General features: G+C 47.0%; 1 protein-coding gene across 2 annotated transcripts in view; it reads right to left on the reverse strand.

Moving 5' to 3' along the window:
• Positions 1–24,289, reverse strand: part of PODXL2 (podocalyxin like 2) — a 39,934-nt gene that overhangs the window by 7,538 nt on the left and 8,107 nt on the right. For both annotated transcript variants that reach the window (XM_023250087.2, XM_045052043.1), the window contains exons 3-4: positions 8,810–9,606; positions 8,042–8,116 (exon numbers count right to left, since the gene is read on the reverse strand). In XM_023250087.2, coding sequence (XP_023105855.2) covers positions 8,042–8,116; positions 8,810–9,606 — 872 coding nt within the window. The remainder of the gene's footprint in view (positions 1–8,041; positions 8,117–8,809; positions 9,607–24,289) is intronic.

The raw sequence follows: 24,289 nt of genomic DNA on the forward strand, positions 1-24,289 counted from the left end.
CTATACAGAATCACGAAGGAACAAACTTCCCTACATGCAATCTAGATGAATCTCAAAAACAAAATGTTTTTGCAAAAATGCAAAAAGCCAGAAACAAAATAACTGAATAACTCTGTTTATATACAGTTCAAAAGCATGCAAAACCAGCATACGGTTACAAGTCAAGAAAACGGTTCCCCTTGAGGGAACAGCGTCTGGAAGGGGGAATGAGAAGGGCTCTGGCAGTGCTGATCATGTTCTGTGTCTTGATGTGGGTGGTGTTTATGTGAGCGTGGTCCCTTTGTGACAGTCCAACAAGCTGCACACTTATGATCTGTGCACTTTTCTGGATGTATACTGTAAGGCATTGGAGCTTTTCTTAAGGGCAATACACATGTGGGTGTAAGCTATCTTCCCTGCTGACTCCTGGGTGGATGGTCCTTCCTGTACGTCACACCGTTTCTCCCACAGTAGGGACTCCAGATCCTCTGCTACCATCCAAGCACCCATTTCCAATGCCCTAAAGCTATATGCAACTCCAAATGGTCCTTACGGCAAACAGAAAGGGACACATGCCCTGGCCATCAGATCATTTTGACTTGTGGCAACACAGCAGTCAGAACTGATGAACGTCCTGCTCTCCCACCTTGCTACAAACATGGAGAAATGCTGGAAAAAACCACGGCAGAAACAGAGGGCACTCAAAGCCAGAAGAGTGAGCAGGTGCGGAAGCCACAGCATCAACTCCTGGGGGTCTGGGGCCCAGATAGAGGACCCTGGACCTGGACACTTGGCTTTCAATGTCCACGTACTCTTGGCGCATGTGAGAGATGAAGAACTAGAGCAGAGCACCAGGATGGAGTCCGAAGTCCCCAAAGAGCAACCCTTTTGGTGAAATGGGGACTCAGAAACATTCCCAAGTTGGAGGAACTGTACAGGCTGTCTGCCCATGTCCATGAGTAAGGGAAAAAGGTCATCCAAGATCACTTAAACACTCAGGCTTGAGGCACCAGGGAGGCTGTCGGTTAAGCCTCCAACTCCTGACTTTGGCTCAGGTCATGATGTCACCATTCGTGAGATGGAACCCCATGTCGGGCTCTGCAATGACAGTGCGGAGCCTGCTTGAGATTCTCTCTTTCCCTCTCTCTCTGCCCCTCCCCTCACTTACTCATGCACTGTCTCTCTCAAAAATAAATAAAAAACATTAAAAAAAAAAACAAACAGGCTTGTACTTCACCGGGGTGTGGAGTCCAAATGTGAAGTTCTTTGTGTTATAAAGATCCAAGCCAAGAACTAAGATGAAAGTGACCCGGGGCCCCTGGAACTCCCACAGTCTCCCTGAAACCACTTTGTTGGAACTCTTTCACAACCCAGGGTTGAAGAGGAGATCACAATAATAAATGGTGACCCAGAAAGAGAGTAAAATACAAAGCCACAAGCAGAACCGACATCCCAGGATGCCGTGTTACTAAAACAAAAGGAAAGAAATCACAAAATTAATATACTTACAACAATTCAGAAAATGAAGGAACAGAAGCCATACTGAAAGAAGGGAACAAAATGAAGAACAAAGGGAGGGATTTGGAACCAAGGAGAAATTCTTAACATACAGAACAGTTATCTATATTAAAGATTCAATGGATGGATCAAACAGAAGACTAGACACTGCTGGAAGAGAGTTATTAATTTGGAAGATAGAGCTAGGAAATCACTCAGAATGCATCAGGGAGGGGCGCCAGGGTGGCTAAGTCGGTTGGGTGTCTGACTCTTGATTTCAGCTCAGGTCATGGGATGGAGCCCCGCACTGGGCTCTGCACTAAACACGGAGCCAGCTTGGGATTCTCTCTCTCTCTCCCCCTCTGTCCCTCTCCCCAGCCATGCTCTCACTCTCTCCAAAATAAATAAAATGGAAAAAGAAGAATGCATCAGAGATATTTTAAAGAGAGAAACCATGAAAGTGTTAAGAGACGTAGTAGACAGAAAAATAAGGCCCAATAAACTTGTAACAAGAATGAGAGAGAAATGGGAAATTGGTAATATGTATCAAACTGCATGTGCAATCCCACTTCTGGGAATTTACTCTGAAGATACATCCCAACAGCACAAAAATACATACAAGGTTAGTCAAGGCAGCCTTGTAAGTAATTGCAGAATACTGGAAACCACCCAGATGCCCACACAAGGGAAATTTAATGAATAATGTATAATACACATACATAACGGAGTATTATTCAGTTGTAAAAATAAAATGATTGAGAATAATCTCCGTGGGCTAACATAAAGTGGTTTCCAGAATATACTGTTAAGCAAGAAAAGTAAAATGCAAAAAAATAATGTTATAGATTGAGTTGTGTCCACCGCCCCCCCCCCCAACAAATTCATATGTTGAAGTCCTAATGCCCGGTACCTCAGAATGTGACTGTGTTTGGAGACAGGGTGTTTCCAGAGGTAATTAAGTTAAAATGAGGTCATTAGGGTGGCCCTATCCAATCCGATAGTGACTTTACACGAGGAGGAGATTGAGGACACAGACACACACAGAGGGAAAACTGTGTGAAAACACAGGGAGAAGACGGCCATCTGCTAGCCAAGTAGAGAGACTTCAGGAGAAACCAATCCTGCCAGCACCTTAATCTTGGACTTCCAGCCTCCAGAATAGTGAAGGAATAAATTTATGTGTTTAAGCCATCCAGTGTAGTACTCTGTTATTACAGCCCTATCAAGCTAATAAAAATATGAATACTCTGCTACCTTCCCTGCAAGAAAAAATGGAAAAAATTCTACATCTATCTGTTTATTTCTATAAAAAGAAACCAAGGAAGGATAACTAGAAACTAATGAGATTGGTCACCTAGAAGGAGTGGGTGGGAATGAAGGCAAGAGGTAATGGCGGAGAGGGGGGTTTCTCTAAGCATACATTTTTGTGTCCCTTAGATGTTTAGAACCACATTAATGCTTTACATACTCAAAAATACAATTAAATCAACAAGGATGGGGGATCCAAAATTGAATACAAACAGAAACAAAGAAACCTAATCACATTTCAAATGTATAACTACACCAAAAGGGGGAAAAAAACTAAATTAATTTCGGAATCATCCAAAGACCAAAGAAACTTGCAAGCAGACACTGAAGTTTACTTATCAGCAGGTTTGCTTTTGCATCAGCGTGGGTTAAAAATCCTGCAACCGCTTGTGTATTCTAGAACTGAAGAAATGAGTACGTACATTGGGGATGTTGGGAGTGAGGTTTCCGTCGGTGAAGGAAGATACTTCTGTGGAACAGAAGAAGGCTGGGAAGAGCCAGTGGTCCTGGATTAGAACTGGAACATTGGGACGGTAAGCAATCGAAGTTATCACTGTAAATATGTGTGAATACAGAAGTAAACACATATGTACATGTGCACATGTATTATGTATGTGTATCTGTGTCTACAGAGAAAAAATACAGATAATTCTCTCTCAGGGCCTCTAAAAAGGCCAAGAAGCAATGATACCCCAGTAGCCATGAGCACACTGGGAGCCCGGATCTTGTTTCTGAATACCTTTCCTCTTCAAAAGGAACCAGGGCTCCCTGAAGAAAGGGCCAATTCCAGGGTAGGGCAGAGAGAGTACAAGACAGCCTGAAACATCTAGTAAGTACGTCCGTGGTGTGCACTCAGCAACTCAAGGGCCTCAGACACAGGATCAACTCCTCTCCAGCCGTTTCTGTCTCTAGGCCTTCGCAATCCAGTCCTTTGTGCTGAAGAGCTCTTTCAGGGCCCTCACCGAAGGATGGTTGGTACCACCCCCCCCAACACCTCTCGTCCTGGTGCCTCGAGGCTTCTTTCTGTTGTGCAGAGCAACAGGTCAGTTCCCTGCACCACTACCAAGGATTTTCTTTTGCCTTCCAGAACCCAAAGACCGTACCTCTCAGTTTACTACTTCATCCTTCTGCTTCCTCTCTTGGATTTTTCTCCACAGGCTCCTTTCTAGTTGCCTCTGCGTGGACCATCTGTGATATTGTAGGTCACGTAAAAGAAGCTGTACGTCTACACTGCTTATTTCGCAATCTTGCGGATCAAATTCCTGACACTGAGGCTTTACCTTGCAAGACTTTCTCTGAGAGGCTGTCAGCACTTTCCTCCCTATCTTTTTCTCAGGATGTGTTCTCTGTAGAGCTCCATCATTTTTACGTGCATGACTCCAATTACTTTTCATTGAACCCTTGACGTTTCATTCCAGATTAAAGACTAAAACATGAAAATTAAACGCAATGCCTTGTTCCGGGTGATACCCTGGACCCCTGGTGAAATCTAAGAAAGGTCTACAAATTATACTTGTGCATCAGTCAGTGTTAACGCCCCGATTTTGATAGTTGTGCTGTGGTGAGCTGAAGGACCAGACTTGCTCTGAAGACACACATACTCAGGTATTGAGAGGGAAGGACAAAAGGCAACAATGCCATCAACTTACTCTCAAATGGTTTGAAAAAATGTTAAGAGGTGGTAAATCTGGCTGAAAGATACATGGGATTTCTTTGTATAAGTCTTCTGAGGTTATCTCAAAATAAAAAGCTATAAAAAAAGAACAGGAGAAAATTAAAGACGTTCCTCACACTAATGAAGGCCGACAGAGATATGTCCTTGCAGAAAGAGCTGCTAACGGGTATATTTCAGGAAGAAGGTGGTTAAATTCAGAAGAAAGGAATGGGGATGTGAAAAGACGTGCAAGCAAAGAAACGAATAAATATATTGATAAAGCAAACAAGCACTGTTAATAATAGTGACTAATGCTCAATAACAGTCATCATCAGAGAAATGAAAATCAAACCCATAATGAAATTCTACCTCACACCCATTAGGATGGCCACTATTGAGGGGCGCCTGGGTGGCTCAGTCAGTAAAGCATCTGACTTCAGCTCAGGTCATGATCTCACGGTTGGTGAGTTCGAACCCTGTGTCAGGCTCTGTGCTGACAGTGTGGAGCCTGGAGCCTACTTCAGATTCTGTATCTCCCCCTGTCTCTGCTCCTCCCCTGCTTGTGCTCTGTCTTTCTCTCTCTCAAAAATAAATAAACAGTTAAAAAATTTAAAAAAGGATGGCCCCTATTCAAAAAAATAAAAAGAAAGAAAGAAAGAAACAGAAAACAGGGAAGGTCTGAGTCAGTTGAGCATCAGATGCTCAGTCAGTTGAGCATCCAACTCTTGGTTTCGGCTCAGGTCATGATCTCACGGTTGATGAGTTTGAACCCTGCGTCAGGCTCTGTGCTCTGTGCTCTCTCTCTCTCTCTGCCCCTCTCCCATTCTTGTTCTCTCTCTCTCTCTCTCTCTCCCTCTCTCTCAAAATAAATACACTTAAAAAAACAAAACAGAAAACAAGTGTTGGTGACGATGTGGAGAAACTGGAACATTTGTCCACTGCTGGTGGGAACGTAAAATGGTTCAGTCACTATGGAAGACAGTACCAAGGTTTCTTAAGAAATCAAAAATAGAGTCACCATATGATCCAGCAATTCCATTTCTGGGTATATATATATATACCCCAAATCATTGAAAACAGGGTCTCAAAGAGATATTTGTATACTCATGATCACAGCGGCATTATTCACAGTAGCCAAGATGGGGGAGCTACCCAAATATCAACTGGCGGATGAACGGATAAACCAAACGTGGTCTATACATACCATGGAATGTTATTCAGACTCAGAAAGGAAGGAAATTCTGACACAGGCTACAACATGAATGGACCTTGAGAACATTCTGCTGAGAGAAACAAGCCAGTCACAGAAGGACAAGTACTGTATGATTCCACTTATAAGACACACTTAGTCAATTTCTTAGAGACAAAAAGTAGGGTGGTGGTTGCTGGGGGTCTGGGAGAGTGGTTAACGGGGACAGAGTTTAGTTTTGCGAGATGAAACACTCTGGAGATCTGTTTCACAACAGTGGTAACGTACTTAACACCGCAGTACCCTAAAAATGGTTAAGATGGTAAATTTTACGTTAGATTTTTTTTTTTTACCACAATGAAAATATCCATCACTGGGGTGCCTGGGTGGCTCAGTCGGTGAAGCATTCGACTCTTGGTTTCGGCTCAAGTCATGACCTTGCAGCTTCATGAGTTCGAGCCCTGCATCAGTTTCTGCGCAGACAGAGCAGAGTCTGCTTGGGATTCTCTCTCTCTCTGCCCCTTCCCCACTTGTGCTGTCTCGGTCTCTCTCAAAATAAATAAATAAAACTTTAAAAATATTGAAAAAAAAAAGGAAGCATTTTTATATATGTATGTGTTGTTTGGAAAGAGGAGAGACATTATCTTTAGACTTTATTATTCAAATATGCACACACAAAATTTAATGGCCTCAAGTGCCCATACTGTGGTCTCTAAGTACCGTATTTCAATAAAACGAATGAGGGCTTAGATAAATGTTGATTTCATGTCTAGGGAGGGAAAGTACGAGATGAGCCTGGCACATTGTATTATACCAGAAAACCAGGAAACTATCAAACACTAACAGGTTGGTCAAAAAGAAGCCACCTCAAAGAGGCTCTCAATGGCCAGGGACGGGCATCAATAAGAATCATCACTGCAACAGCTCAAAAAACATCAACAGTGTTAAAAATCCACTTGTTCATTACTTATAACGGAAAAAAGAAAACCTCATGGATCACTCTTGAATTAATAAACACACGCGTCGCATACACTTTACCTTCTCCCCTAAATCCACTAAATGATAGTAAAGGTCAAAAACCACAATGACAAGGGGCGCCTGGGTGGCTCAGTTGGTTAAATGTCTGACTTCGGCTCAGGTCATGATCTCACAGTCCGTGAGTTCGAGCCCCGCGTCAGGCTCTGTGCTGACAGCTAAGAGCCTGAGGCCTGCTTCCGACTCTGTGTCTCCCTCTCTCTCTCTGTTCCTTCCCTGCTCACGCTCTGTCTCTCTCTCGAAAATAAATAAACATTAAAAAGAAAAAAACAACCCACAAAGACAAGAACAAAACAAAACTGAAAAGGAGACAAGAGCGTGAGCGTCTGGCCCCGGAGGCCTACGGAGGAGCTACATTCTCCTGGTCTAGCAGGCCCCAAAGAGCTGAATCCTAAGCCAAAAGGGACCAAGCTGAGAAGCAGTCACACTTCGACTGTCAAACTCCCAACTAAAACGTTCTCAAATAGGCAGTGCTGGTTACCTTTGGAAGAGGGGATGAACGTGATTCTAAAAATAGGAAAACTGTTTGAAAGTCTGTTTAAGAAGTGGCTGGATCCCTAATTCCTCTCCCCAACACTGCACAGCTGACAAATGTCCCCACTCCCTGGCAGAAGACTGGGAATTGATTCTTCAAAGAGGGTTAAAACAGAGGCTCTCTGACCCAGAGGTCACGGGGCACAACTGAGGGAGGGGGCTCACACTGCAAAGCGGGGGTGGGGGGGGGTGGGGGGGTGGTAAATGAATTTATCTATGTACATGTGTTCTGACACCGAGACACCCACCCGTCTCCCCACCCTGGCTCTCAGAACACCGGCAACTAGCCCTTTACGCTCCCAGTAGGACCGATGTCCCTTTTTCAAAGAATCTAATTGCCCAAAGAGGAAGGACCTAAAAATGTTAACATTAGAAATTGTCTAATAAAATGGCCCAGCCAGTCCACCCTCCTGAGAAACCACAGTTAGCAAACCCCAATCCTAAGCTCAAAGCTTCCAACTGGCTTTTTGATGGCCCTCCTTAAATAGCTCTGAACAAACCTACCAGGCATCTGAGGAGCAAATGCACGTGAGAAAACCAAGGCCAACAGTAACAAATAAGGAAAGCAACTTTTTAAAAACAGTTCCAATATCCTCCAGGAGATATGGCATCGCACATGTGAACAAAACAACCCCCTGAAATTAAAAACGGAGTAGGGCGAGAATAAAAGAGCCTCTAGAAACTCAAAAATATACAGGCGCTCCTCTTTTAGACATGGGTGGGTGCTGGTTCACCCCCTGGGTTAGGCTGGCCCCCGTGACTGACAGGCTAAGCCCCCCTCCCATCCCCCGTGCGCCCGCCCGCCTCCATCCTTCCTTGCGGCCCCCGCCTAGCTCGGCACTCACACAGTCTATGTTCTCTGTCATGTTCAGAATGATGTAGTTTTTCCCCGCCAGATTGCTCCAGTCTTTGCAGATCACCTGCACAAGGAAACAGAAAGAAGGGTGACGGTTACAAAGGCACGAGGAAAGGCATCCAGAGAAACTCTTAGAGATGCTGGAAGGTGAAGGCCAGGTACAGGTTTGCGGCAGCTTGGAGGGAGCTGACAGCCTCTGCAAGGCGCCGTGCCCAGACTCCGGCCCAAGACTCACAAGCCCAGATGTGTCCAGGGACCCCACGGAGGATGTCTTCAGCGAGAGGAGGGGCCTGACAGCACAGGGCTTGCCAGAGCCACAGACTCTCGATGGCAACCCTGTAGGGGTTTAGTGTTCTGTCGGCCCAACAGGAAACAGGCCTGCAGGCCTGATGCACGGCCTGACACAGTGGGACTCCCTCCCCTTCCGCCTAGTGGAGGGAGCCGGCCTGGGTGTGTGGGCTGGGGCCGGTTGAGGTGAGGAGAGCAGGGGTGGATGCGGAGAGGGGGTGAAGGGCACAGGTCAGGCAGTGGGAAAGGCCAGCGGTAGCACTGAACAAGGCCAGGCCGAGGGAGCTGAGCTCTCCCAAGGCTTTTTACTTTTGCATGGAAGTGTGGGTGTGCATCCCAAAAGTCCCGCCAGAGAGGGGCCGCCCACCTCAGCCTGGCACACCCTCCCATCCCCCCCTGTGCACCTGGGGATGACCAGGCTCCTCAGAGAAAGGTGCAGCCGCGTGGCCCTCGAGTGCCCTCACTTTACCTGAGTAGAATCCCAGGGTATTCTGGACTGGGCTTCGGTGGCCTGTCCTTCCTGGGGCTGCTGGCTGAGGTCTTCTTGCCCCAAGGTGGCAGAGGCAGGTGTCAGTTCCGCGTCTCGGGGGGCCAGCGGGAGAGAGGTGGAGGCTCCAGGGTAAAGGGGGTCTTCAGCTGGGGTCTCGGCCCCACTGGGAGCTTCTGTCTGAGGGAACGAGGCTAAGGACGGCACCTCCGCTTGCTTGCCAGCCAACCCCGCTGCTCCCACGGTAGCCTCCTCGCTTGCCTCCTGAGGAGCCTCAAACTCCACCCCACGCCCCGTGGCCGGCAGCGTCATGCCCCCCGTCTCCTGGCTGACGAAGTCCTGCCCCCCCGGGGTCACTGTGCTCGGGGTGACTGCGGACGGTGACAGGCTGGGCTCCATGCTGCTGCCCACCTCCACACCCGAGGAGGCCTGTTCCCCAGATTCTTCGTGCCTGTGCTTGGCAACCCCTGGCACCCTGCTGCCGCCGGTGGGAGAAAAGCCATGGCCCTGAGTTTGGGCTTCTTCTTGGGATCCGTTCACAGGCAGCAGCTCCTCCTCTTCTTCCTCTTCCTCTTCCTTCTCTACCTCCTCCTTCTCCCTTTCCTCCTCCTCCTCCTCCTCGTCCTCCTCGTCCTCCTCCTCTTCTCCAGGAGCCATATGCCAGGGTGGCTCCACCAGGTTCATCTTGGGCAAGGGTGAGGGCGGGCTCGGCACCTCCTGGCCTTGGCTGGTGTCTTCTATGGGACCCGCCTTCTCCGTCAAGTCTGGAAAGACGTAGTCTATGGACAGAGACAGAAACCTCATTCGCTAGTTTCATCATCCATCACTGAGGTGTTCAGTGTTCGCTGAGCAGATGATAGAAAGGAACTATGAGACCCACAGGGGGACAGTGGGGAGTTGGACTACCGGTCATATTGGAAAGGAGTGGGAAACAAGGCTGGATGGTGGGGGTTCGGGGGGGCAGACTGTGGAGGAGACAAGGGCCAAGCTGGTCCCTGTTTCTTTCATGATGATACAAATGACACAAATCTGCCACTAAAATTCTATGAATACAAGAATGTGAACAGTAGAAAGATAGCTTGTATGATCGCACCCCTTGGAGACAGCTCTCGTAAACAGTCCACGACAAGAAGTTAACATCTTCTCTATCATTCTTATAATGGGTTTGTTTCCTTGTCTGAAGATTTCACCAAGAAGACTCAGACAACCCATTAGAAAAGGTTCCCTCCCCCATCAAAATAAATAAACTTTAATTTTTTTTTAAATGTTTTTTAAAAAGGGGCACTTGGGTGGCCCAGTCAGTTAAGCATCTAACTTTTGGTTCTGGCTCAGGTCATGATCTCGTGGTTCATGAGTTAGAGCCCTGCATGGAGCTCTGTGCTGGCAGCAGAGAGACTGCTTGGGATTCTCTCTCTCCCTCTCTCTGCCCCTCCCTCCCTCTCTCTTAAATTAAATTAAATTAAATTAAATTAAATTAAATTAAATTAAATTAAATCTTTGTTAAAGAAAAAAAGTTTCCCTTTAAATCTCTTTACTAATGGGTTGTTATGGGGGTCCTCTTGGTAAAACCATTGAATGACGTCTGAGAACCCTCTGATCACAGGAAAAGATGAAATGCAGAGATCATGGCCATTGCTCCTAAACTGTGCTCTTTTGCTGAGATGTAGGCCTTGGCTGGGAAATAAAAAAGATGCCAGGAGAGCTCGAGAGAGTCCAGCGGCTGAGCCCAGAGCCTCCCAGAACTGACAGGGTCGCTGTTGGCAGTGACAGTGGGACTTTTTACCCTCGCTGCTATTCCTGGGAATCACATCTTGAAGTGCAGAACTTAGGAGGCTTCCTGGATGACAGGACGTGTTCTGGCTTTTCAGTGAAGCCTAGGCCCCTTCAGGGTAATGACATATAAAAATCATGAGCCAGTTCTGTTAAAAATTCCTTTAAAACACTGGAAGGTATTTCTAGGTAGCAGCTTTTATTGGCTGCCATTTTGTTACAAATAAAAAATATCTAAGACCGTTTTAAAATACTCTTTAGACATGAGAGAGGTGGTAATAGTTTAAAGTGGCGAACTGGGCCTCCTCCTCCAAAATGTCTATCAAATCAGAGAATGGCTTTTCAACTGTAAGATTAAATTTTGAAAGATTTAGATACATTTCTGGGAACATGGAAAGCAGATGAGACCAACGAACAGATAACCCCTCAGCCAAGACAAACAACAGGGAAAGATAGTGGTGGAGGGAGGGTCTCTTCCCAACAGAATTAAGGAGACAAAACAACTATGGGAGCAGCAAGGACACACAACAAAGAAAATTCATGGAATTGAAGATAATTTTTAAATTCCAGTTAGAACCTCAGAGAGACCCAAAGATATTGCATCCCCAAAATGAGAACAAATAATAAAATCAAGTAATCTCTAAAAAATAAAAAATTTGTAGAAACTGAAATTAAATTCTTGAAATGTAAAAATTCAATAGAGTAGTTGGAATAAAATGTCAAGAAAAAGTCTCCAAAGCAAAAGGACAAGAAAGAAAAGTTAAAAGATACAGATGACCAGTGCAAGAGGTATAATATCTAATACAATTTCCAAACAGACAAGAACCTTAAAATAGAGAGCATAAGGAGTCAAACAAAGAAGAAATTTCCCAGGCCTGGCAGCAGGAGTCTTTACATTGAAAGTATATATAATTGAGGTGAATGATAAGAGACTCACACCTAGCTTTATTCTCATGACATTTCAGAATTCTAAGGAACAAGACAAGATTCTAAAAGCTCTCAGAAGAAGAACACATAAAGTAACAATAAAGAGATTATCAAATTATCATCAAGCTTCTAATTCATAATGCTAGACTGCAGGAAGGAAATTGAAAATGCATCCCAAATTCTGAGGGAAGTTTATTTTGAACCTGGAATTTTATACCCAACTAAACTATCAATGAAGTGTGATCACAACATACAGACATTTTCATATATGCAAAGACTTAAAGGTTTGAGAATCCACGGATTCTGGGAGAAGTATTTCAGGAAGTTCTCCATGAAGTCTAAGGAAGACTGGGAATCAAAAAACATAAGAGGAAGTCATGAAAATAAATCTCTGAAGGGAAACTGTGCAGCAGGCCTAGAGAACAAGCATTCACATAAGAACATGGAATCACAGGGCTCTGAAAATTACTACAAAAGGAAAATCGACTCCCTATAAGAAAAATTATGATTTTTAGCTGAATGATCTTAGTGATATTTGAAAGCCCACTATGATATTTAAATAAATAATTAGAGGGGTGCCCAGGTGGCTCAGTCAGTTAAGCGTCCCACTTGGGCTCAGGTCATGATTTCACAGTTCATGGGTTTGAGCCCCACACTGGGCTCTGTGCTGACAGCTCAGAGCCTGGAGCCTGCTTTAGATTTTGTGTCTCCCCCTGCCTGCACTCTCTCTCTCCTTCAAAAATAAATAAACATTAGAAAAAATTTTTACTGAACAATTAGAATATTCTACCCACCCCACTTTTGTTAAGTATACTCTTTTTGAGTCAAAGAGACTGGTAACTGGATATCTTCCACTCCTCACAGTCTGCAGGGAAACTTACCTATTCCCCACACAAAACAGTCAGTCATGGCACTTAGAGGGGAGGTGTGCTCATGGAACAGAGACCACAGAACACTGAGGAGCCAGACACCAGCCTCTAATACTGAACAGTCTAGTATCACCTTTATAAATATGAACAAACGATCAAGATTCACAGGACATTAGAGGAAAGCCAGGCTCATGACAAAGCATGAAGGAGAGAAAGAAAAGCAACCCACCTCTGAGAGAAGAGTTAACCCAGAAAACAAAAGAGAACTTATAAAAATGTCATATTAACACCTCTAGAGAGACTCAAGAAGAAATTATGCCCATAAAACAAGTATATAAAAGAATAAAAATATTTTAGTTCAATATAAGTAAGCATTTTGTAATATCTCTGTTTAAAATCGAAATGCAATGCATAAAAACCTATTGAAATGGCCTAGATGGCCACCTGACAGGAAAATGATATAGTAGCATGTCAGATGGCTTCTGGGGAAATGGACATATAAAATCCCTTACATCATGAAATTTTATGGTCAGGAGACTGCTCTGACAGCAATGTGTAAGAATTTGATGAAAGAGGGGATGAATGAAAGCAGAGAAAAGAGTTGGGGAGCTTGCTGCACGTTCCAGGAGAGATGAACACAGGTAATGACATTGAGACTGACGAGAGAACAGATTCAAGAGCTGGCCCCAAAGCAGACTTGATAACCTGTGTGCACTGGCTGACTAACAGGAAGAAGGGGGCACTCTGGCTGACTGTGGGGGCAGCCGTGCCCTCAGCAGAAATGGCGAAGTCTAGAGGCCAAGTGCCCTGGAAACCCTCAAGAAGCACTTGAAATAGTCAGTAGGCTCAGGAAAGCCTAGAATATGCTGGGGATGCGGTGGATGGTGGTGCACTCCAGCAGAATCCCCCTGGGCTGGGGGAGTTCCCAAGAGGGCAAGCTGACCAAAACGATCCCTCTACTCATTTGATGTGGACTTTCCAAAAGTCGAGCTCTCTATTCCTCCAAAGGCAGCCTGGCTCCCAACAGAATTCCCTCAACTAAACTGGACAATAACAGCCGTCATGCTGTGGGTGATGGGGCCTGGAAGCCAGAAGAGTCAGCCACCAACTGATTTGTCTGAGCAATGGTCAGTCCCTGGGCTTCTCTGGGCTTCAGTTTTTCATGAGACGAACGGATACTGGCATATCTGATTTCTAAGGTTCTTCCTGGCGCTGATATTCAACGCTTTGGAGATAGTTTTGATAAATGTGTCTCATACACCAGTGACATTAAAAACAACTCCTCTACAGTCCCAAATAAGAATAATACAGGATTTACGAAACCACGAACTCTGATTGCCAAGCAAGGGGATTTTCTTCACCCCTGTGTTCCCAGCACCTAACACAGTGCCTGGCCCAGTGCAGAGAAGAGAGCAATGTGTGTTTGCTGAACTCTTGACTAGCACCTTCTGCCTCCTGAACCCAGGACCTGTCCATTTAGGGAGAGAGAAGCGCCTCTGAAGGTGTGGACTACTCCTTCACTAGCTCCTCCCCGGCTCCCTCCGTGTGATTACTCCCACACAGCCAGCCCTTGACTCATCATCTCCACACTTCTTTCTCAGTGAGTTACTGATTCCAAAGACTTTCTCTATGGCCTCCATGCTAAAGACTCCCAAATCTACATCTTCCACCAAGCCTTTGCTCTCTCCAGCCCTCTCATCTCTGGTGACTTGACAAATCACTAAATAATGCACCCTTGTGCTTGGACTCAGCAGGCTTGTTTTCTACCTTTTTTTTTTTTTTTTTTTTTTTTTTTTTTACCACCTCTCCCCTTCCAAAATTATTCCTTCTTCTTTTACTCTGCGATCTCAGTTCCCGCTGCTTATCAGCAGTGTGGCCTTGGACATGCACTTGACCTCCATGTGTCTCCTCTTCCTTATCTATAAAACAACAGTAGTACCTGACACACAGGGCTGTGGTCAGGATGCACTGAGATAAAGCCTGGGCACAGCCCACACTGCACAGCGGAATACCTGAGTCACTTGGGCTATTCCTCTACCTCCTCCCCGTTATTATCATTAAATTTACATACTATAAGATCATAATAGGAAAAGTGGCACCATTTTGGAAGTCTGCTCCACAAGACGAGGAGTAAGAGAAGCGCCTGAGTGATAAATTAGTCAAGGAGAATCCTGGGAAGAGGGCAGGACAGGAAAGGATTGACGGTTTCCTGACAAATCTAGATATGATCTGAGTATGAGAAATGTCTCTTACACAGAAACAAGAATTTAAGGGGAGACCCTGTGGGGACACAGATTATGAACCAAAGAAGGTGTGGAGGGAAGTGGAATGGGAGCAGGTGTGGGACCGACCCTGGTGGGATGGAAAGGAGGATGCCAGGAAGAGTGGGCAGGGGGACTGGATCCAAATATGAACATAGAATAACAAGTAAAGGGGCGCCTGGGTGGCTCAGTTGGTTAAGCATCTGACTCTGGACTGTGGCTCAGGTCACGATCTCACAGTTGTTGGGATCGAGCCCCTGACTGTGCAGGACCTGCTTGAGAGACTCTCTCTCTGCCCCTCCCGCACTATCGCATGCGTGACCACTTTCTCGCTCAAAAAAAATCAAGTTTAAAAAAAAAAAAGTAAAGAAACCATCCTTTGTCCAAGAGCAGCACCAAGATTCACTGAGAAAGAGAACAGCACTTGTATGACATTCCTGTCAAAAATACAGAACCTGAATGTATTCATGGGGAAACACTAGACAAAACTGAGAGGTATTCTACAAAATAACTAGCCTAAGCCTATCTCATTCAAAAATGTTAAGGTCATGAAAGATAAATAAAGTCTGGAGAACTTTCCAGAATAAAAGTAACGAGTCATGACAATAAATGCAGTACATGATCTTGGACTGGATACTGAACTGTAAAATATAATTTTGTTTTCTTCTGCTACAATGGACACTGGGCAGGGGGTGGGGAATGGGAAGTCTAAAGTTTGTAATTATATAACAGTATTGTATCCATGCCAATTTCCTGATGGTCATTGTACCCTGATTTTGTAAGAGAATGTCTCCATTCTTGAGAAATATACACTGAGGGGCACCTGGGTGGCTCAGTCGGTTGAGCATCCAGCTCTTGATTTCGGCTCAGGTCGTGATCTCACAGTTTGTGGGTTCAAGCCCCACATCAGGCTTCATGCTGACACAGCAGACCCTGCTTGGAATTCTCTCTTTCCCTCTCTCTGCCCCTCCCCCACTCTCTCTCTCAAAATAAATTTTAAAAACTTTAAAATGTTAAAAAATATACATACACTGAAAGGGCACCTGGGTGGCTCATTTGGTTAAGTGTCCGACTCTTGGTTTCAGCTCAGGTCATGATCCCAGGGTTATGGGATCGAGCTCCACGTCAGACTCTGTGCTGAGTGTGGAACCTGCTTGAGGTTTTCTCTCTCTCTCCCTCTGCCCCTCCCCCATTAGCTCTTCCCCACCGCTGCCTAAAATAAATAAGCAAAATTTAAAAAAAAACGAAATATACACTGAAATATGTAAAGTCAGCAAAGGGGCATCATGTCTACAACTTACTATCAAATGGTTTAGAAAAAAACTGCGTGTCTGTAAGTATACATGTATATGTTGGGTAAGACGTTAACAATGGGGGAATCTGAGTGAAGGGTATACGGAAATTATTCTTGCAAGTCTTCTGTAAATTTGGATTATTTTTTTAAAATACAGAGTTAGAGAGAAATCCCTTTAACTACTGGCTAGTGAACATGCTGGAGCCACCAGAAGGGGAATGAAACAAGGTAAGGGACAGGGCAGGCCAACCTGGACCAGGAGCTTCTGAAGGCTCCAGGAGCAAGGAACACAGTGCCCGAAGAGGGGAACAGCCTTGGCGGACAGGGCAGAACGTGCTTCTCCCACTCAGGTGTCCAAGGAGAGGCTTCCCGGGCCTGGCGACACTGGCCTGGGAGAGGGAGCAGGAGTAGTGGTCTTGGAGAAGGGAAAAGGGAGTAGACTGGCAACGGAGGAAGAGAAGAAAAGCAGGGAGGTGGGGCAGGAAAAGGAGAGCGATGGAGGAGGGAGCTGCGCCACCCCACAGCGGGTGAGACACGATGGGCCAGGCAAGGCAGGTGGCTGCTCCGGGCACCCCTCCACCCCCTGCCCCAGGTCTCCCAGTGCAGTGACAGGTGGTGCGTCCCAAGTCCTGTCCACTGCTGTCACCAAGAGCTGTGACTCCACACGGGGAGAGCCTCTCCTGCTTAGTGCCCAAGGCTTGGCTGCCCATCCCATTTACTTCAGCACAGGGAGGCAGGACAGGAGGGTCCCATGAATGCTGAAAGCCTGTCTGGGACAAAAGCATACCCACAGAGCACTCCCCACACTCCCCATACGGGGACCCGAGTGTGAACAAACACAGATGCCCAGAAGACACGTTCAAGACGGCACGAGAGCCAGGCAAAGCCTGTCCCTATCCCCTGGAGGGTAGAGACAGCTGGGACACTGAAGAGATGCCAAAGGTCCCCCACAGCTCAGACCCTCCAGAGGGGGCCTGACCTCAAAGCATGGAAGGTCAGGGAGTGGCTCTGCTGCAAGGGCACTCAGGAGACAGGTAGCTCAGTCCCCTCACTGTCTGTGAGATAGCAGAGGACCCCCTGGGACCTCAGCCAACCCTCCCCCCCACCCCAGCCTCAGGAATCTCCCTCCCAGAACACGGGGTGCCAGGTCTGTGAAGCTGCAGTACCCCCTGGTGGCTTCCACTGGGAACTACATCTTCCCTGGAGCCGAGGGAAATCAGGCCTTCAAAACACAGACTCGGGGTATTTCACACGACACAGGGGCCCTGCAAGATCAGAGAGTCCACAGCCTGCCTTTCACAGATGAGGAAAGAAAAGCTTACGGGGGGGAGGGGAGGACACTTGCTCTCAGTTGTGAAGCTACACTTATCACAGTTGTAAAGGTGTAAAACTCAGGCTCGTGGGCGGCCTGCTCAGTTAGGACGACACCCAGACTTGGCTTCAGACGCAGCGAGGAACCAACTACCGGCAGCGGCATCACCTCTCCCAGGGGCATCCACACTGTGGGCCAAGGCCCATCTCTTTAAGGCTGGGCTTGAATCAGCAGACTAGTTGGCAGGGTGAGCTCAAGGCACAGCTTCAGAGTTCTGCAGCCAGGGGCCAGGAGGCTGGCTGACCGGCCTCCAGGCTAGCCCGCCATCCCTCTGGGAAGCTGAGGCTGAGGTGAAATGACAGAAAACATTCAAATCACCTCGCCCAGAAGGCAGGCTCTTCTCCCTAAAGCATTCTCTTAAAACCCTGGTGCGGTCTTACATTCCACACACCCAGCTGGCTGCAAGTGTATCTGCGGTGGGGTGTTCCTGCTATGGGACGCGAAGGAACTAGCGTTCTAGCACAAGAAGGGACACGGGGGGGTCATCTTGAGCAGATGACGACTAAGTCTAGGTAACATGGGCTGTCACCGTCTTCAAGAATATGTCTCTTCAAGAATAAGAATATGTCTCCTTAGGCATTTTTTTTCAGTTAAAATTTTTTTAGCTTTTTAAAATTTATTTTTGAGAGAGCAAGCGAGCATGAGCGGGGAGGGGCAGAAAGAGGGGGAGACACAGAACCCAGGCTCCAGGCTCTGAGCTGTCAGGTCAGAGCCCGACAAGAGACTCAAACCCACGAACTGCGAGATCATGACCTGAGCTAAAGTCCGACGCCACCCAGATGACCACCCAGGTGCCTCAAGAGGCAATTCTATCTTGGCGGCTTTTTTTCCTCCCCAAATTCCTTAAACCCACCTTCAATAGTCCCTTTACAACTGAAGCTCATTTCTGTTTTATCTAAGTGAGGAAATTGTGGGAAGCCTCTCCCTCGGGATAAAAACCTACATATTTTCTCAGCTGTTCCAATTCAGCCTTCTTTGCCTGGGGCCAAACAACTGGGATTATTCCTCATTCTCCACCCCTCCCCTTGTCATTCTTCTTTTGTGGCAAGTCTGGATTCCCCATGCCTTTTAAGAGTGGTCACAAAATCAGCAGAGTAGGTACACAACAAATATTTGCTGAGTGAATTGTGCAAAAGTGAACAAGATTCACGGGCTAGAAGCTGGCTGATGCCTGACTCATGCAGAAGGGTCTGAGCCGAACACAGCCCTCACCCTACACTCTCCCCCCGGACGTGATCTGGCGGCTAGCAGGAGGCCACTCCGATGAAACTCCGGGCCCTGGACAGCCTGGATTCTCCAGGCTTTTGCTTTTCCTTTCCATCTCACTCGGGCTGGCTGTTTGTTCCCTAAACAGATCAAGTTGCATCTTTTCCCCTCATACATTTCATCACTTTTGTGAGTCTCTTTCCCCAGTTTATCAAGGTCACACTGGACTTCATTTCTGCCTTCTGGGGTAGCCATAATCTCATGCTTGACCCTCGGCGTCAGCTGAAATATTATGAGCTGACTTCCCTGTTTGGGACATGAAATTTAAACAGGCACCAAGCCAATGGCCTTGAAAGATCACTTTAAATGTCCCTTTTGGTTAATGTCAAATCACTGAAAATTGCCCTGTGAGTGCAACACTCAAGCCAGTTATTCGAGTGAGTGTTAATACAAAAACACTCACAAAATTCACAATAGACTTGTATAAAACAGAGGCACAAGGGAAGAAACTTTCAGCATAATTACAAATGACTTTTTAATGGTCAACCTCAGGAGTCATCAAAGACATGTAAATTCAACAAAATGATACATTTTTCGGACTGCCAACTGGACAATCTGCGGATATATTTAAAGGTGATCGCCAGGATTGGATGAGTGCAGGAAACAGGCACTCAGTCTGCCGCTGATGGGACCACAATGGCGGGGGGGGGGGGGGGGGATTATGAATGAAGAGCTTTAAAACCAAACACTCTGACCCTGTAATTTCACTCCTAGCAGTGCACCCTACGGACACAATGAGGATGCTCACGGTGATGGGGTTCCAAGGATTCCCATCATGGCACAGAGAGGGTAACAACAGACTGAAAACCGTCCAGTGCTCAGGCAGCAGGGCATTAACTGAGCACGTGGTAGCCTGGCCCTCCTCGGGATGCTATTCCAGCGTTACAACTGGGGGCGGAGGGCCCTGTCAGCGGGCGTGGAAAGACGCTGCCAAGTGAAACACCGAGACCTGGGCACTGTCATTCCATTTTTCATAAAAGCACATTCTATGTATTTCCCGTACGGGAAAACCGTCCAGAAAGACATGTGCCAAGACGTCAACATTCGCCAATTCTGGGTGATGGGATCATGAGTGGTTTTCACTTTCTTCTTTTCTACATTTTCTAATTTTCACACCAGGATGTTTGTTACTAGTGTAAAACAAAACTAAAGGGCTTTTTTTTTTTCTTTTAGCATCTAGGTGAAAGCGACTCTTTTCAGTGGGCCTTCTTAGCAACACGCCTGATGTGTGTGCAGTGACCCAGAAGGTCAGATCACTCAAGAGCAGGTACAATCTCAATGTATGGAAGCTATTTCCAGGTCCCAGCAGACAGTGGTTTTGATGATCTGGTTTCTATGAAATTCATTACAGGCAACAGTAATTAAAGTGGTCTAATGAATAATTTTAGATGGAGTAGCAGCTCTTGAAGTAGAAATCTCAAATTTGAGATTTAGCTCTGCCACTTATTACCTGTGTAATTTAGTGCCCCCTTTAAACCTCTCTAAGCCAGTTTCCTTAGTTATAAACGGTGATACTAACCATGCCCGCTTTTATGGATTTCATCAGGTCACACTGAGGTTAAAAAAAATTATGTGAAAACGATTTCTAAAATAATATAAGCATGCTATGAACGTTCCTTATTCGAGAGCAGTGTGGTTTATGCCCACCCATCGCTTGGCAGGTGCTGCTCCCTCCTCTTAGTCCAGGAGCATGGGGCCCAACCCCCTGCCTCCAGGTGTGCTCGAGACCCCGTCTGGGCCAGAGAACTCCATCCCCAAGGCCTCAGGATTGGGTCGGAGATGGGCTCATCACCCAGGGCAGACTAAGGAGCTTCCATTCTGAGGCTCTTCTAGAAATACTGGGGAGGTAGAGCTCTCTGTCTGTTGGGGCTGTTAAGTGAACGGAGATGACACAGGAGTCGCTGGAGGCTCTCTAAAGCCACCACGCACGGACGTCGTGCCTAAGAAAGAAGCCAGCGAGGGGAATGAAGCATGATGAAGCAAGCCAGGTTCTCCTGTGCCATTTCCACACCTGGATCCCCCCTGCCTGGGCTCTGGGCTTACTGGGCCCATTAACACCTCTTTTTTCATACAGTCCTCTGAGCCTGTCTGAGGTAGATTTCTAGAACTTGCCAACCCCGAAGAGTTATCACTTTTCTTGTAGAACACTAATTAGCTTATTCACCAGGAAAATTAAAATTGCATGCAGAGAACTTTATTAAGGATACTGGAGAACGAAAGAGGTGGAGGGTGACAGGAGAGAGAGCCTTGGGATGAGTGGGTAACCTGGGAAATTATTATCAATCATTGACAATCCTGCCAGAATGAACCCCTCAGGTCTTAAGCTGGCTTGATGCTAGCTGGCAGAGTGGAGATCCACACTTCCTCCCTATTTTGCTGAGACCACTCTTTTCACCTGAAATGTCAGAAAATCATAATATTTTAAAGCTGGAGAAGGCTTCCATCAATCGTTCCTCGCTTACAGATGAGAGGCTGAAGCCAAGATGAGACAAGGAACCCGCTCAAGGTCACAGCACACTCATCAGCAGCCAATCAGAAACGCCAGCGGCTGTTTTGGCCTCGGGGCCTCAGGACGGTCGCTGCAGGAGGAGCCTAGCTCGGGCTCTTCTAGGCCCAACAAACTAGCAACGAGACTAGACGTAGCACACTACTGGTGACAATGGAACACACTGTTTCCTCTCTGACACAGGCCACTGGTGCGCTCCCGTGGCAGGCGGCCAGGCACAGGCCCCTCACTGCTCAGGAGCTGCTGATTCCAGACTCAGGCTCGGCCACACACAAGCTGTATGGCCTTGGGCAAAGCACTTGTCCTCTCTGGGCCTGGGTTTCAGCATCTGTGAAGCAGTGACGACTGCTGCCTGCGGAGCTCACAGGGTGGTTGTGAAGTTCCAATGAGCTAACCAAAGAGAAAATTCTATGAATAAAATGGTGAGAATTTACCAGTGGTAAAATACAAGACACTACTTACTGCTGGCCTCGAGTAAAATCGCGAGCTAAGAGGCAACCTCATGGAAAGAGCCAAGGCTATGGAGTCTGAGAACTCAGGTCTGAATCCTTAGTACCCAGGGCTGTTATCCAAACTCCCACAGCCTCAGTTTATTCCCTGGGGGGATGGGAGTAACCACATATACTTGTTTCTGTGACGATTAGACGAGATATTATACTGGAACACCTAACACGGTGCCTGGCGCATGCCCAGTGTTCACATATGGGTCGGTATTGTAATTACTAGAAGGGTACCGGCTCTGCGACTGGGCCAGGCCACAGCATGGCTTTCAGCAGTCACTGCGCCATGGACGTATTCACGTCCCCAGGGGCCGTGTCAGGATGGCACTTAGCATGGTCACTCTGACCTCTGGACGGACTCCTCACCCAGGCAGGCCCTTTGAAGGCTCCTGGGGTCTCCTCCGACCTGAGGGGCAGACCCCGAGGGGCAATGCCCTCCTTCCTTCCAGAGAACCCCCGGGTGGAAGCCTGTGACTTTCAGGGTCAGGAGCAGAAGAAGGCAGACGGGACTGGCACTCTGTCCTGTCTGGGCTGCCTCCCCATCCAAATGAGCCTCACACCTGGGACACTTTCTGCCTCTGTTGTGGTCTAACACCGTGTTATCAAGGTACTGCGACGACGCAGCTTAACTTCAGGGCCACCGCTAGCTCACAGAGACGCCCCTCTGGGTAGGTGACTTAGAAAAAGGCACTCCTTCGTCCGGCCCATGGCCCAGTGAGCAGTGTGCACCCTGACTTGGGCCCTGGCCCCCCTGCTCAGCAAGGCCCCCTTGGACCACAACCACATGCAGTCCTGCTCACATGGCAGAGCTGGAAAGGCCTCTCAGAGGCTGTGTCTTCCAAGCTAGGGGTGGCAGCAGGTACAAGTCCCCCAGGCGGTCGGGATGCCCAACGGCGCTTGGAGCAGACAGGACAGGGGGGGCAGGGCACCACAGGCTCGGGGAACAGACCTGAGCCGCTGTCAGTAAAAAGGCACCGATTCTCCATCCAGAGCTGTCACATACCAAGTGTGACCTTGTTAAAGCACTTAACTTCCCTGTGCATCAGTTCCACATCTGCCAAGTGGGGACGATAATAGGCTAATTAAACGATGCATGTTGGAGAAGGGAAGGAGATGGGGCCAAGGGGAAGGCCGGGCCAGATGTCAAGAGCGTTTTCTGCAGTGCTAAGATGTTTAGCTTTTGTTCTGTGGGTACTGTGTTTTCACGAACTGCCTTGGGGGTGTATGGAGAAGAGAGCCACCTGAGGAAAGGGAAGCGCCCGGTGGGAGGGAGAGCAATGCGAGAGCCTGTCCGAAGCAGCTCTCCCTCCCCCTCGCCTACTCCTCATGCAGGGCGCCTGAGTCCCCGTTTTACGGTCGTTCAGGTGTAGAGCAAAGATGAGGAAACAGACCACACGACAGAGCTGGCACAAGAGGAATGCAGGCAAAGTGCCCGTGATGTAGCACGCGTTCAATGAACGACAGCTGTTTTCACTATTAAGAGGCCTAGACAGGCTAATGGGAGGAGAGAGGTGAAGCGAGAGGAAAAGGAGGGGAAGGGAAGGGAGAGGCAGAGCAAACGTGAGTTCACTGAAGCCTAAGGAGCCATCCCACTGTGATCCTGAGGAGGGTCCCTGGCTCACCACCGTGGCGTTCTCAACCTTGGCTCTCGGAATGACTGCTTGCCTCAGACCAGAGTCTCGAGAGTCTAAACAAGGGAAAAGCCCAGGGAAAGACCCGAGTACATCTAATTGTCTAGCGCTTCTTTTCAGTGCTGTGGGGGGGGGGGGGGGGGGGGGGGGGCGGATATACCGCTGCGGCAAGCAGCTAGCTTTACGGGGGAAATGAATTCAATCTCTACCTTATACCGCATACCAAAATAAATTACTGTTAAAGAGTTAAGTGTAAAAACTGAAGGTGAAAAAGAACAAAGGAAATAAAGGGGCATATATCTCAGGGAGGGAAAGGGTTTTCTAAACATAAAGCAAAGAAAAACACATAAAAACATTTCAAACATTTCAAAAGAAAGACCGTCCAAGTTCGTAAAAATTATGTTATGTCAAAAGTTACTATAATAAAGATAAAAGTGATAAACCGGAAAAATGTTTTTTATATACGTCAGAGAAAAGGTTAGCATCCTTTTTATATGCAGATCTGTACAGTGGCAAGAAAGAACTAAAGCTTCAATAGAAAAAAATCTAAAGGTAGTAACAGCTAATATTTACGGAGTACTTGTGACGTACCAAGCGCTGTGTTAAGCGCGTTAGATGTTTACTGCATTTAAACCTCACAACCCTATGATACTATTTCCTAGATGAGAAAATTGAGGCTTAGGTTGCTACTTGCCAAAAATCACATAGCTATTAAGTGTCGCTGCAGGGACTTTGGGAATCTGCCTGATGCCAGAATCTGCTCTTAATTATACCATGCCTCAAATCAGAAAAGACTGTAAATGGTCAGAATATATACACATACATGAAGTTAAAATTTACTAGCAATTGAAGGCCATTATAATTTGCCTATCAAATTGACCAAGATTTTGGGGCGCCTGGGTGGCTCAGTCAGTTAAGCGGATCGCGAGTTCGAGCCCCACATCGGGCTCTGTGCTGACAGCCTGGAGCCTGGACCCTGCTTCGGATTCTGCATCTCTCTCTCTTTCTCTGCCCCTCCCCCACTCACAGTCTCTGTCTCTCAAAAAATGAATAAAAACATTAAAAA

This window comes from Felis catus, chromosome A2 (genome assembly GCF_018350175.1).
Source record: "Felis catus isolate Fca126 chromosome A2, F.catus_Fca126_mat1.0, whole genome shotgun sequence".
Lineage (NCBI taxonomy): Eukaryota > Metazoa > Chordata > Mammalia > Carnivora > Felidae > Felis > Felis catus.